General features: G+C 33.3%; 1 protein-coding gene across 1 annotated transcript in view; it reads left to right on the top strand.

Annotated features, from left to right (window-relative positions):
- Nucleotides 1-15,931, top strand: part of LOC143050784 (uncharacterized) — a 39,689-nt gene extending 23,758 nt beyond the window's left edge. Inside the window, exons 9-21 of the mRNA XM_076223900.1 lie at nt 910-945; nt 2,256-2,282; nt 4,368-4,394; nt 4,696-4,722; nt 6,214-6,240; nt 7,063-7,089; nt 7,344-7,388; nt 8,569-8,658; nt 9,247-9,372; nt 11,386-11,493; nt 12,970-13,077; nt 13,967-14,023; nt 15,746-15,931. Coding sequence (XP_076080015.1) covers nt 910-945; nt 2,256-2,282; nt 4,368-4,394; nt 4,696-4,722; nt 6,214-6,240; nt 7,063-7,089; nt 7,344-7,388; nt 8,569-8,658; nt 9,247-9,372; nt 11,386-11,493; nt 12,970-13,077; nt 13,967-14,023; nt 15,746-15,828 — 788 coding nt within the window. The 3' untranslated portion in view covers nt 15,829-15,931. The remainder of the gene's footprint in view (nt 1-909; nt 946-2,255; nt 2,283-4,367; nt 4,395-4,695; nt 4,723-6,213; nt 6,241-7,062; nt 7,090-7,343; nt 7,389-8,568; nt 8,659-9,246; nt 9,373-11,385; nt 11,494-12,969; nt 13,078-13,966; nt 14,024-15,745) is intronic.
- The last annotated feature ends 213 nt before the right edge of the window (nt 15,932-16,144 follow it).

The raw sequence follows: 16,144 nt of genomic DNA, 5'->3' as shown, positions 1-16,144 counted from the left end.
ACAGATAGATAAGGAGAGTAATTTACCTGACCTAACAAGACTTCACGGTTCAGCTAGCAAGCAAGCTAACCAAAAATATTGCCTTTACCTACATTCTAAATGAAATCGGTTGTGAAATAATATCATTTCGAATCTTAGGAAACATGATTACCAATAAATTACTTTGAAGTTAGTATTGAAGTACGACTGCAACAAATTAGTTACCTTTTTTGTGACTGTATTTCAGGCTATAGACCTTATTTCAGAGCGATAACTCTTTAAATTAGTGATACGTTTGTAAAAGTCAAGTTTCATCAATAGTTTTTAAGCATTTACCTGAAACGGATAGGAAGAATCTGTGTAACCTAGAAGCTTAGAATAAATTGATGAAAATTGTTGACACAAACGTACTGATAATATTAAGAGTTACTTCCCTTAACTTATGTCTACCTCCTTAAAAGAACTAACAAAAAGAGCTGATTGGGAATTAACCATTTTCCCAAACATATTAAACTCTATCAGTCGCATTTAGTCAAAAAGATACGTTCCTATGTGGTACGGAACTTAAAGAAAACAAAACTGAACGAAATATTTTATCAATTGGTATGTATGCATTAACATATCTAAAAGGATGTACCCAATATATAAATAAATAGGACCGGATGTATCCTACTTCAATGAGACAAATTCAACAGAGCATAGAACAAACAATGATCATTATAGAAATTAAAAGTTCAATTAACAATGAAAAATTAACAATATAGTTTTAATAATGGAAAAACGTTTGAAAGATACCAGGGTTATTATTATGCAGGTCAGAATAGATGATTGAACCCGTTTTTGTTTACACAATACTCAAAGATGATAAGTGAGTTTCAATCATCTCATTGCAAATTCATGATGATTATTTAATTTATTTATTATAATCAGGTCCGATGGGCCCACCTGGAGATAAAGGAAAAAACGGTAAGTACACACATAAAATTGAGAATGGAAATGGGGAATGTGTCAAAGAGACAACAACCCGACCAAATAAAAAACAACAGCAGAAGGTCACCAACAGGTCTTCAATGTAGCGAGAAATTCCCGCACCCGGAGGCGTCCTTCAGCTGGCCCCTAAACAAATATATACTAGTTCAGTGATAATGAACGCCATACTAATTTCCAAATTGTACACAAGAAACTAAAATTAAAATAATACAAGACTAACAAAGGCCAGAGGCTCCTGACTTGGGACAGGCGCAAAAATGCGGCGGGGTTAAACATGTTTGTGAGATCTCAACCCTCCCCCTATACCTCTAACCAATGTAGAAAAGTAAACGCATAACAATACGTACATTAAAATTCAGTTCAAGAGAAGTCCGATGTACACTGAAATGCAAGCTGGATTTATTATCCATACACAATAGAATCAACACGTTGTAAAGGACATGTGTCTGAAGCGCTTTGTTGGATTTACCTTGATTAGGAACGCTTAATGATGTACTTAGGTGAGGTTTTGGAGTTTGTCTCGAAAGTTCGGATTTCTTGGTGTTTTTCCATACAATACAGTGTCAAATATTTTGTCCCATAACACCCATTAATTTTTTCATATAAGACTTAATAGCTCATGAAAGGTCGTTTACCAAAATTTAGGAAGATTCTTGATTTTCTTTCTTTTGTTTTGAGACTTAAATAATACCAATGCAAATATAACGTAACAGTCCGAGTCAGCCTTTTCCCCGCCATATTTTAAATCTCAAATATCTCAAAAAGGAGGTCCATGACCTAGCAATATTTTTAGATTATCCGTATCCTTATTTGATGCTCTACCAGCTTATAGTATCAATTTTTATTTCTTAATTTCTTGATTTTTACCTAACCTCACCTAAGTACATCTTCAACGCCGACCACTTCAAAGCCGAGGAAATGCCAAGTTTAAGCCGAGCACATTTCGTGTCAACATCAACATTTAACTTGAGAAACAATACTTATTTGCCTGTTCAATTAATTTGTTTTCCTAGCACTATAAAATGGGCTTCTATCATTTAAATTCTGATTAAAAAGAAAAGAATTTTCGTTCAAAATCGATGTAGCCCAACCGGTTTTACAGACACTTTTGACATTGTCCAAGAGATTTTTTTGTAAACGTTGATATCATTAACTTAAGTTGTTAATATACTTTTCGTTGTTAAAACAATTCAATTGATACACTTATGTAAACATATCAGTTTATATTAAGATGTTTATTAATATTTCATTCATTTTAAACCTATGACATTTTATTTTTTCGTTAGGACATAATGGTATACCAGGCGCACCCGGTGAGTATTTGTTATACTTTTTATTTGCAATGCAGAGTTAAGAATTAGAATAGATAAAAAGTAAAATCACAAAAATACTGAACTCAGAGGAAAATCAATTCGGAAAGTCCATAATCACATGGCAAAATCAAATAACAAAACGCATCAAAAACGAATGGACAAGAACTGTCATATTCCTGACTTGGTACAGGCATTTTCAAATGTAGAAAATGGTGAATTGAACCTGGTTTTATAGCTAGCTAAACCTCTCACTTGTATGACAGTCGTATCACATTCCATTATATTGTCACCGATGCTTAAACAAAACAAACAGACACAATAGTTAAAAATGTCAAAAATAGGGGTACAGCAGTCAACATTGTGTTATCATATTAAGCACTATAAAAACAACAAATGTAACGAAGAAGCACACATCAAATTAACATCCTCATTTTGATTATATTATACGATTTTATTTGTCTATGTAAAATGCACCCATCAAAATAAACATGTGTCAGTTTAAAATATAAGACCAGGTGCAAACAGCAAATTGTAACCAATAGGCACACGAACAACTCCCTACACAACTGGGTAGAAAGACTGTAACACACTAGTTGCGCTTCAATTATCGATACTGTTTAGTCAAAAGTATTTAAAAGAGTGACGAAAAACATCAGAGGGACAGTCAGACTCATAAATCGAAAATAAACTGACAACGCCATGGCTAAAAATGAAAAAGACAAACAGACAAACAATAGTACACATGGCACAGCATAAAAAAAAACAAAGAATAAGCAACACGAACCCCACTATATAAACACTAATATGCTTCTAAAATGTCTCTTGTGCTTGATTTAAGCCTTGAAACATATATGCCTAAGTGTTTGTTGCCTTCTGTGACAAAAGGTCAAATAAAAAAAGTAACGAACTCCGAAGAAAATTCTAAACAGAAAGTCCCTAATCAAATAGCAAAATCAAAGCACAAACATATCAAACGAATGGATAAACAGCTGTCATAGTCATGACTTGGTACAGGTATTTTCTTGTGTATAAGATGGTGGATTAAACCTGGTTTCAAAGCTATCAAAATCTCTCACTTGCATGACAGTCGCCAACAACTCCATTATATTGACAAAACAGTTTTGTTTGGCGCTTTTGTTTTGTAAGAGTTATGTTTTTGTTTACGGCCATGATATGCCACTCAGTCCATACGTCTGTAGTGGATAATCATTCCAAATCTTCTATTTTGTATATTTAAACTACGGGATGTCGATTTCCTTATTTATTTGACATTTTGAGAACCATTTTTGTCAGCAGAGTACAGTTTAATTTTATGGTCTGTCGAAATTGTGCAGACTAAAATTCATCTTGGTTACGCCCGAGCTAGACAACAGATGAAAGACTCGAGTTGTGGTGCTTGCTTCAGTTATATTATAGGGTGGGAGCAAAATCACAGATCTGATACAACCATACAAACCAATTGAAAATGCACGATGATATTGTTCAAATATAAACTCAACTAATCTGAAGAAAATATCTCAGCTGTCTCCAATCTTAACAATTTTCTTACAAAAATATTAATAAAAAAGATTTAGAGATTATAATTTTATAGTCTTATAACTATCATTAGATGGATAATTTAAAACTCGTTTGTCAATAAATGAAAAAAAAAAGAAAACAACAACAATTCTTCATTGATTTTTTTGCCATTGGATGAGGCTCTGGGAGGGGTTTACAGAATAGAAAACAAAGAGGTAAAGGGACAGAATACAGATAAACAAATAGAAAAAATACGTAAATAACCTAAAAAAGGGAATTCCGCTTTGATTTGTTGCCATTGAATGAGGCTCTGGGTGGGGTTTACAGAATAAGGTATAATGTGGTAAAGGTGCAGAATACAGCTAAACAAGCAGAATAATTACAGAGGAAATATAAACCTTACAAGAAAAGGAAAAGATATAAAAAGGCTAATATATACAGAGAACTAATAGAGAATTGCGAAAAATTACATCGAAATTAAAGAATACAGAAATGGAAGAGGACCTGTACAGACCTTCATCAATGGATGAAGAAAATAATATATGTATATTTTTTTTACAATTGTAGGTATGAAAGGAGCAACAGGTGATAAAGGTAAGTGTCTTTGTAGACCATAACAAAGAATACGTTGGAATTGAAATAATTTTGATTTAAATATAACACGACTTCTGATTTGCTGAATATTTTGTCTATCAGCTCATAGACATAATTTTGTCATGTGAACATGAAGTCATTTTTTCACGATTGTCTCTTTAAATGGATTTTTATAATAATTATAAGGAAAGACTAATAAAAATAAGCCAAGTTGAAATATATCGGAGTGTCGGTCTAGTAAAAAAAAAACAATGTCCTGGACGTGTTAAACAATTTATTATCATCCATGTTTTTATTCTAGGTCCACATGGATGGCCAGGAGCACCAGGTAAATATTAGTTTTATTGTATAACCACAGTATTGTGTTTAAGTACTCAAATTTAAAACATTGTAAAAAAATGACTAAATGAAGGTATATGAATGAAAAAACAAAGTATAACAAGAATGGGTCCAAAAAGAGGGACGAAAGATACCAAAGGGACAGTCAAACTCATAAATCTAAAACAAACTGACAACGCCACGGCTAAAAATGAAAAAGACAAACAAACAACAGCACACATGACACAACATAGAAAACTAATTTAAAAGAATAAACAACCCGAACCCACCAAAAAACTAGGGGTGATCTCAGGTGCTCCGGAAGGGTAAGCATATTATGCTCCACATGTGGCACCCGTCGTGTTGCTTATGTGATAACAAATCCGGTAAATAGTCTAATTCAGTCGGTCACATTCATGAAAGGGAAGGGGATTGTAGTTAGGACGTAAGGAACAAAGTACACGGATGCCCCACTCGCACTATCCTTTTCCATGTTCCTTGGACCGTGAAATTGGGAAATAATCTAATATAGCATTAAAATTAGAAAGATTATACTATAGAGAACATACATGTATGTACTAAGTTTCAAGTTGATTGTACTTCAATTTCATCAAAAACTACCTTGACCAAAAACTTTAACCTGGAACTCCCGCTTTCAGTTTCTGTGTTCAATGGACCGTGCAATTGGGGTCAAAAGTCTAATTATGATCATATCATAAGCAATAAGTGTACTAAGTTTCAAGTTGATTGGACTTCAGCTTCATCAAAAACTACCTTGATTAAAATTTTTAACCTGAACGGACGCACAGACGAACGGACTAACAAACGGAGCCACAGACCAGAAAACACAATGCCCCTCTACTATCGTAGGTGGGGCATTAAAAAATACCGAACTCCGAGGCTAATTCTAGAAAGGGAAGTCGTGAAAACTGACAAAACCAAACGCTATTAATAAACGGAACAAATGAAAAACAACTGCCATATTCCAAACTTATTACAGGCATTTTTCGGAGAAACTGGTGGGTAAAACCTGCTTTTATAGCTAGCTTAACTCCCAAGCGGCCCTGTGCACAACACATAAAATAAGTTGTAAATAAAAGAAGAAATGGAGGTATTGAAATGAGACAGCCGAATATCAGCTCTCTTTTGTAAACAAAACGAAAGTTAGGCGAAAGATACCAATGTGACATACAAACTGTTAGGTCAATAAACTGACAACACCATGGCTAAAAAAGGAGAAAAACACAAACAAACAACCAGACAAGGCTCAAGTAACAGAACACAAGACCCAACATGGAAAAATAAAGACAGAACAACAAGAACCAAACCAAAAACTAGAGGCTATCTGGTTACGATTAGTCAATTTAAACTTGAAAAATCATACAGACACAATACATATTGATACATGTACATGTATCTTGTTGACATATTATTTTACTTTTATCAACCAATTATAATAAACAATAAAGTATATGTCATGAATGTGTATTTTTTTTTTCAGGCGAAAAAGGCAAAATGGGAACACCAGGTAAAACAAGGAAAAACGAGACAGTTTGTGAGAAACATAAATATTTCGCTGAAGAATACGGAAATGTATTGTAGCTATGTTTATTTGTGGTCATCATTTAAGGATAAGGTTCTAGTTGGAAATATAAATTTATTAAAATATAAACACAAATACGTAAGTAATCTATAGAAGAAACTTTCAGGCAAGGTGAACTTAAAAGGCAGTCAAACATAAGCGATGTTAAGATTGTTGAGATATTATCAATGTTTAAAGGAGGGGTTGTGACAGGTCTAAACATGAGATACATGTATGACATACAGTAGGTACATTCAATTCAACTCTTAATTAACCAAATGTTTTACAACATATAGGTACATGTATAATCAATATATACTAAATATAGATTACAAAAATATACGATCATGACAAAACAGACAAAAGTATTGAATACACAAAAAATAAATACATATAAATATAATTCCAAATGGTAAATAATGCAGCAAATGAATTACAAATCATCTTACTGAAAACAGTCTTTTCGGAACTTCAGTGCTCTAAATATATGTTTTCCTAAGTTGCACAAGTAAGGTAAAATTGAGAATGCAAATGGGGAATGTGTCAAAGAGACAACAACCCGACCATAGAGCAGACAACAGCAGAAGGTCACCAACAGGTCTTCAATGCAACAAGAAATTCTCGCACCCGAGGCGTCCTTCAGCTAGCCCCTAAACAAATATATACTGGTTCAGTAACACATTCACGCGTACGATTGCGATTGTTTTCTAATTTCAAAACAGCATGGTGAGTCCTAAGTTACTTATATACATGTACAATATCTTTTAGGTGCACATGGTTGGCCAGGCATGAAAGGTAAATATGATTTCCTCATAATTTTGTTTTAGATTTTCAAAAAAGTTGACAAAAAAAAGAAACGCTTCTAAATTTGAATAAGTTTCTTCGTTATGGTGTCATAAAAATATATTATCTTAAATGAAAATAAAATCAATCGATTGCATGCATTCGGGTACATGTATGAAGGACATTGAAAGGTAGGAATGTTTTTAGTTTTAAACAACCAACATTACACACATTTATGATTCCTTATTTACATTCAATGCTTTCAGGTAAAATGGGAGAAATGGGACTACCAGGATTAAAGGGAAAAGACGGTAAGAAACATTATTTAATACAATGTAGGAAAAAAAAAATAAAACGACCGCTAATATTCTTGAGGCTTTTTTATAGAACTTGGTGTCTCCCAAAGCTCATTTACAAATGATAATAAATTTGAAGATGCATTAGAAGTGAAGAGTTGATAAAAACTTGGAACATTCTAATACCATAAGTCGAAGAAAACTATATAACACAATAATCTAAAGACAGATGACGAAAAGATATACAACATTTAAAAAAGCACTAAAAAAAATGCTTTAGATCATGTAACAGGAAGACAAGCTTTTACCAGAATACACTCAGTTAAGTCAGAAGTAATAGCAGTTCCTGACACCCATTCTGTTACTCCTGTTAAAATACATGAGTCACAAGTCATCCAGTGAATAGATAGTATTCAACAGTGGATTTGTAAATGTTCAGTATTTAGGTCTTAAACTATCATTGGATATCGAAGTTTTAAATGAAATAAAGATCGATTAAGACGAAACTCTTACTAAATGTCAAACTCTGAAAATAAAAGTAGTTCTTACTCATCAAGAGGCATCCACGTGCACATCTTTTGAGATACGCATTTACAAAATTGATGGTAAGTATCTTTCGGGGATGTAATAATCTTGGACGAGAGGATTAAAATATTACTATGATAGGTGGAATTAAATCGTGGACATGTGTGACCAGTTTCCATATCTACGTTGTGAGCAGTAACTATTTGTGAAAAAAATCATGTTATGAATGTCGCATAAATGTTAGAGGAGGGCACTGACAACAGCTTTTTAACACAGAATCTCCACAACCAAATAAACCATTATTGAATATTAAGCTATGTCACGCAAACAGGTACATAATGAATAATTGTAATCTGGGTTTTCACTTTTCTTTAACGTCGTAATATTTGGGTCTGACCCTCTATTGTGTCTTATATAACCGAACTTTTAACGCCGTAAAAATAATGTGTCTTATTAACCAAACGTTTTGTGTATACACTGGAATAGTTATCAAACGTGTTTATATATGTAGCAAACTATATATATCATTATATAGTTCAAAGAACAGACAACTTTGTTTCTCGAAAAAAAAACACTATCAAACATCCCAAAAGTCAATCCACACTGACGTGTGTCCACACTAATCTGTGTCCACACTTATATGTAGTGAAATAAATGTATCGTATTACAGGATGGCCCGGTGGTCCCGGTAAAAAGGGAGAAATGGGAGACAAAGGGTTACCAGGACATAACGGTATTCCAGGCATGAATGGAAAGAAAGGTAGTAACATTATTATAATTGAAGGTATTTCTGAAATGAACAGGCATTGATCCCCTGTTTATCCATGGGTTTCTAATCGATGCATCATGTATATTTCAAAATGGATAAATAAAATTGACAATGTGATGTACATCTTTTTAGATAACTGTTTGTAGACAAATGAGTTCCAAAACAATAGTTCTCGAATTGATAAATGCACTGTAAATTCTCTTCCAGTCTATTTAATTGTAAGAAATCTGAAACAAGTCAAGCCGAACTAGCCATTAAAATAGCATCAGAATATTTATCAAAACCCCTAAAATAGCATCAGGTTAGTAATCAAAACCCCATATATATAACAAAAAAAGAAGTTCAACATATTTCCATATAAAGAATGTATTTCTAACTAAATTCAAAATTAATGGCGTTTGTTTTGAAATGAAAAAAGTACCTGTAATTATTGAATCATTGCTGGATAATTATCTATTACAATAAGTAAAAGGAAGCTCAACATGTTTACCTGCAAAAAATGTAACAAATATTGTAATTCATGACGTTCATTTTCAAATAAGCAATTGAATGCATGAATTATTGCTATATAACCTATAGGTAAAAATGGAATACCTGGCACAGACGGAAAAAATGGTATACCAGGATACAATGGCATGCCAGGAAAGAAAGGAGCAATGGGAGAACCCGGATTGAAAGGTCCAATGGGATATCCAGGAGTTAAAGGTTTGTATCAGACACTATTTGTTCTCTTTCATTTCACGTTACATGATCTAAGGGATAGTGTGAATATTGCATTGTACCTATCCAAAAAATGTCACGATCATTGATTGATTCCAATTGTTTTTTCTTGCTGTAAACCAATCACAACGTTGTGTGTACGTTTGAGATAATATATACTTAAAAGTCAAGAGCTTTAATTCAATGGTTGTCGTGTGTTGCTGTATTTTATATTTGTTTTTCATATACTGTTTTCTGCATAGATCCGGTCTTTTTTCTGTGCTTGGTTTTACACTTGTCAATTAGAAGCCTTATATAGTTTTCCTTGTGGTGTAGGGTTTGTTAATTGTTGATGGCAATATGGTGATCTCTAGTTGTTGACCTCTATGTCATTTATCTGTTGTAGAAAGTTGTCTGATTGGCAATCACACCTGTACGAACTGTGACGCCCGTATATGACACCGAAACCAGGCGTAAAAATCATACTTTATCCTGGCGGCATTGCAGTGTTTACAAAATGCATGTCCAGGCGTCAACCAGGCGTAAACTTGGCGTAAATAAGGCGTAAACCAGGCGTAAAATTAGGCGTAATATTTAAATGAGTACGCCTGGTTCACAAAAAAATAGGCGTAATATGCAAATGAGTACGCCTGGTCAATAAATAAACCAGGCGTAATATCCTTACATAATACTACACCTATTTTAGTTCAGTGTATTAACCTAAGCTGTGTACTTTTGTGTATTTGATACAAACTTCTGTACTGTTGTTTTTATTTCTTATTGTTTGACAAAAAACTTGTAATATTAACCATTGAAGAAGCTAATATAGAAATAAATACATTTTATGCAGACAATGGCTCAAATAAGTTTAAGTTTAAATAAGAATTATGACCATTATTTTTTCTTGAAATAAAAGTAGCATTTTAACTAAGTTGTTTTTTGAAAATTATTGTCTTTTGAACTAAAAAATGATAATACTGCAGTTGAACTTAAAGTAAAAGATTTTAATTTTAATCATGCAAGGATAAAGGTTTTGGGATTTGAAAAATTCTGATAGAACATAATACTTAATTATACTCACATTATTATTATTTACCATGTATTACTTCTTTCCTTTTATTTCACTATTTTCATTAATTTATATGATTCAGTATTTCCAATTTCAGATTCTTCCAAAAAGCACAAAACAAGCAAATTATCCCTGAATATATGAAGCTGCCATGTGTCCAACTCTTGCAAACTAAAACCAAAGAGCCAAATTTTGAAAAAAAAATCCCATGATCCTTTAAACAAAGCATTATGGGTATTTCTATTTACGCCATACCAACAGTTTTACGCCCGTAAGAAAATTTACGCCTTGCTTATTTCAATTTACGCCTTGCTTATTTTAATTTACGCCAGGTTTCCTGCTTTTTTCTACGCCCGTAAGGACTACAAATTTACGTTTCCTGCTCCCTTACGCTTGGATCTAGACACGTAACTACCACTTACGCCTGGTTTGCGCCTTATTTCCAGGCGTAATACTCCTTATCATTTCGTACGGGCACCACACCTTTAATTCTTATAAATGATTCTGACACAGTCAGTTATTATAAACATTTATATTTAGCAAAAACAATTTTTATTGTCAATGTACCACTTTCGCTGCCGGATTTCTCCGTAATAATGACTTTGAATGTTAGAATATTGTAGGACAATCATACCCATGTACATGTAGGTTTTTTAAGAACGCCATATCAAAGAATGACCAATGCGTCTATATTGATGAGTTTTGTCTCTAATGCTATCCTTGTATTATGAAATATTATATCTTGCTCGAAACAATTTTTCCTCATTTTTATACTAATAGTATGATACTTATATTTTGTATGAATAACATCGTCATACTAGCAACCTTCTTAATTTCGATTAAAATGTTTATTTTATATTTTTTAATCTTTATACATGTGAGATAATCTATAAAAGTAAGTTGGATGTTTTTCAAAAAATAAGTTATGAAATGCTATTATCTTGTCAAAGGTGGACCCGGCAACAAGGGACCAGACGGATGGCCAGGAGCTAAAGGGCCAAATGGTATGAAAGGGGCACCAGGTGATCCTGGAAGAGACGGATATCCAGGAATACCAGGTACTGTTAATAACTACTTCCTGTTTTTTTTACTCATCATACTTGACACAAAATACATCAAGTCACTCACCATACATTTTTTTGTACTTGACACAACCTACATTATGAAATATACGAAACTTGACACAATCTACATTAAGTAACTTACGAAACTGACACAACGTACATTAAGTAACTTGCAAAACTTGATACAATCTACATTAAGTTACTTACGAAACTGACACAACGTACATAAAGTAACTTACATAACTTGATACAAACTACATTAAGAAACATAAGAAACTTGAAACAATCTTAAATTGAGAAACATACAAAACTTGACACAATCTACATTGAGTAACTTACGGAGCTTAATACAAACAACATTCAGTAACTGAAAATAATCGACACAAGTTACATTGCGAAACTCACGATCCTAGACACAAACAACAATGAGTAACTCAACATACATACATGTATATGATTATGTCCTTTACACAATATTCATTAAGGAACTCATTGTACTTGACACAAACTACATTGAATAACTTACGAAACTTGATGCAACCAATATTGAGGAACTAAAATTAATCGATACTAATAACATTTAGAAACTCAGGATACTTGACACAAACAACGATGAGTAATCTAACATACATATGAAAAGGGAGAAGGTTTGGTACCATTAAAACGTTTAATCCCGCTGCATATGTTTGCACCTGTCCTAAGTCAGGAATCTGATGTACAATAGTTGTCGTTTGTTTATGTAATTTATACGTGTTTCTAGTTTTCATTTTTGATATAGATTAGACCGTTGGTTTTCCCGTTTGAATGGTTTTACACTAGTAATTTTGGGGCCCTTTATAGCTTTTTGTTCGGTGTGAGCCAATGCTCCGTGTTGAAGGTCGTACATTGACCTATAATGGTTTACTTTATAAATTGTTGTTTGAATGGAGAGTTGTCTCATTGGAACACAAACCACATCTTCCTTTATCTATATATAATTATGTCCTCGACATATAATTCATTGAGGAAATTATTATACTTGACCCCAACTACATTGAGCGTAAATTCCGAACATTATTAAGTGAGCGTAAATTCCGAACATTATAAACCTTAATAACCTTCTGAAGAAAAAAAATCCGTATTATAAAATTGAGAATGGAAATGGGGAATGTGTCAAAGCGATAACAACCCGATCATAGAGCAGACAACAGCCGATGGCCTCCGATGGGTCTTCAATGCAGCGAGAAACTCCTGCACCAGGAGGCGTCCTTCAGTTGGCCCCTAAACAAATATTTATACTAGTTCAGTGATAATGAACGTCATACTAAACTCTGATTTATAAAATTACATATATAATAATGTCCTCGACACAAAATTCATTGAGGAACTCATTATACTTGACACAAACTACATTGAGCGTAAATTCCAAACATGATAAACGATAACTATCTTCTGATGAAAAAAAGCCTTATTATGTTTTTCCATTTATAGGTAAGAACGGAAAGGATGGAAAGAATGGAAAACCAGGAGGTAAAGGACCAGACGGATGGCCCGGACCAAAAGGACCACCAGGCATGCCCGGAAAGGATGGCAAAGACGGTAGGTATTCAAATTCTCAAAGAAACGAACACACAAAACGGACTGGAAGATAAAATGCATTCTGTATTAAATATTTCGGGTAATGTCCTAAAATTCTGGATTATCAAACTCACTCGCTGTTTCGATGAATGGAGTTCTTAATTCAAATTTGGGGATGACTTGACACAAAATTCAGACGCTTCCCTGGCAACAGCAAGGTTTAGACAGACGGACGGATCAACAAGCACTATTGACCAAATATTTTGTATACTGTGTTAATTTTATTATTTGATTGAGCTTTGTGCAGTTTTATTCCCTTTCATGAATGTTACCTACCGAGTTAGACTTTTTACCGAATTTGTTATCACATAAGCAACACGACGGGTGCACATGTGGAGCATGATCTGCTTACCCTTCCGGAGCACCTGAGATCACCACTAGTTTTTGGTGGGGTTTGTGTTGTTTTTCTTTAGTTTTCTATGTTGTGTCATGTTTACTATAATTGTTTGTCTGTTTGTCTTTTTAGCCATGGCGTTGTCAGTTTATTTTCGATTTATGAGTTTGGCTGTCCCTCTGGTATCTTTCATCCCTCTTTTAAATCTGTTTATATCTGTTCTTTGTAAAGTTTTTTTTATTATAAATAATCGAAAACAAAAATATAAACACAGGTCACTACGCTATGTAAATATGGTAAATATGTAAAAAACAAAATAGTTCATATAATCAGATTTTAAATGGATGTTTTAGAAGGCCAATTTGTATGCTTTAGTAAACCATAATACGTCTTTACTTTAAATTTTGCAATCAAACAACATTTTCAAGCATTGTTTCTAAATCATCTCAATTTTTTTTCTCCTTAAAATATATGATTTAATCACGGTTTTAACAATGTTTTTTTTTCCATGTTCAGGTACTGTCCATGTTGTATTTGATAACTATGGTAGTAAATATAAGCTTGGAGCTGCACGTAAGTACTGTATCAGTTATCATCTAAACGCTGTAGTCAAATATTTAAATATTGTATACAAATAAAAAAAGAAGATGTGGTATGATTGCCAATGAGACATCTCCCCACAAAAGACCAAATGACACAGAAATTAACAAAATAGGTTACCGTACGACCTTCAAAAATGAACAAAGCCCATGCCGCATAGTCAGCTATAAAAGGATCCAAAAACGAAAATATGCAAGTGAAACAATTAAATCTAGAAAAGTAACGGCCTAATTTATGTACAAAAGATGAACGAAAAACAAATATGTAACACAAATTGATTATGTGTTTTCAAAAGTTTAAACATAACTTTGTACATACATCTTAAGATCTGTTTTTGTCGTTTTTTGTGCTGGAACATCTGATATCATCCTCGTTTTAAGTTGGGTTTGTGTTGCTTAGCTTTGATTTCTATAATGTATTTTGTAGATTGTTGTTTAAATTTTGGTAATTTTGCCATTTGGTGAAACTCAGTAGTCGATCAATGAATTTAATTCTTATTCTGGCAACGCCTGTGTCTCTCTTGTAAAAGGGAAACTGTGCTTTTGTAATTAATCATGGAGATGTGGTATGATTGTCAATTAGACAACTATCCACCACAGACAAAATAACGTAGGCGTTACCATGTATACTTATAGTTCTCATGTTTGGTTTGTATGATCTTTACAAAATGTTACGGTTTTATAATGATTGGCTTCATTTAGATTTTAAGAACTATTAGAAATACTGCATACGTAATATGATTTCTGTTTTTTTTATATTTGTATGCCCCATTTGTGGGCATTATGTTTTCTGGTTTGTGCTCTCTTCGTCCGTTTGTTCGTCCGTCAGTTCGTTCGTCCGTCTGTGCTTCCGTTCGTCTGTCCCGCTTCAGGTTAAATATTTGGGTTACATTTTTAGTCGAGGTAGTTTTTTATGGAGTTGAAGTCCAATCAACTTGAAACTTATTAAACATCTTCCTTATGATATGATCTTTCTAATTTTAATTATAAATTAGAGGTTTTATCCCATTTTCACGATCCACTGAACATAGAAAATGATAGTGCGGATGGGGCATCTTTGTACGTGGGACACATTCTTGTTTATATTTTTTTTAAATGTATCCAGAAAAACATCATACAAGTTTCGTAGTTTATTGCACTTTTAATTGAGACATGTCTGCATATTTTTATATCTATGAACATTGTGACAGGATTAAAGTCGCATAAATAATAACTCACATTTACAATTTTTATGCCCCACCTACGATAGTAGAGGGCATTATGTTTTCTGGTCTGTGCGTCCGTTCGTCCGTCCGTCCGTTCGTTCGTTCGTTCGTTCGTCCGTCTGTCCCGCTTCAGGTTAAAGTTTTTGGTCAAGGTAGTTTTTGATGAAGTTGAAGTCTAATCGACTTCAAACTTAGTATACATTTTTCCTATGATATGATCTTTTTAATTGTAATGCCAAATTAGAGGGTTTACCCCAATTTCACGGTCCACTGAACATGGAAAATGATAGTGCGAGTGGGGCATTCGTGTACTGGGGACACATTCTTGTTATACCATAATTTAACAATCACAATATTAAATGCACCTACTAATTCTTAATTTGCAGAATGCTATCTATTTATATAAATACTGTCGTCATTTTACAAGGTGTTTTATTTATATTTTGGGATATCTTCTGTGTGAATTAAAAAAAATACTTTTTGTGTCACAGAAAAAGCAGCCATAAGACAGGAACTGTCCGGTTCACACCAGCTATCTTCATCTTGGTCAGCCTGGTCATCCTGGTCAGGATAGTATCAATAGATTGGGAACAATATACAATTCATAGAACATTTGAGACTTTTTACCTATTGTGTAGAATCATGACATCTTCTGTGAAGTGATATTAAAGAGAAAATAATAAATCCTTTTTTTATTTGTATCGCCCATATCAGTAATTAGATGGATGGATGAACGAATGGCTGCTTAACGTTCAGAGCCAAGCATCATGCATATTCAGGACGAGAATTTAATAATAAAACGAATAAGAACCCTAATTAGTACGAGACCGACACTTTGAGAGTTTTTAACGTGCTAGTTAAATATTATAAAGTACCGTTTCCACGGCAAA

This window comes from Mytilus galloprovincialis, chromosome 11, assembly GCF_965363235.1.
Source record: "Mytilus galloprovincialis chromosome 11, xbMytGall1.hap1.1, whole genome shotgun sequence".
NCBI lineage: Eukaryota > Metazoa > Mollusca > Bivalvia > Mytilida > Mytilidae > Mytilus > Mytilus galloprovincialis.
The sequence above is the reverse complement of the archived record's forward strand: the minus strand, read 5'-3'. Positions and strand labels throughout refer to the sequence as shown.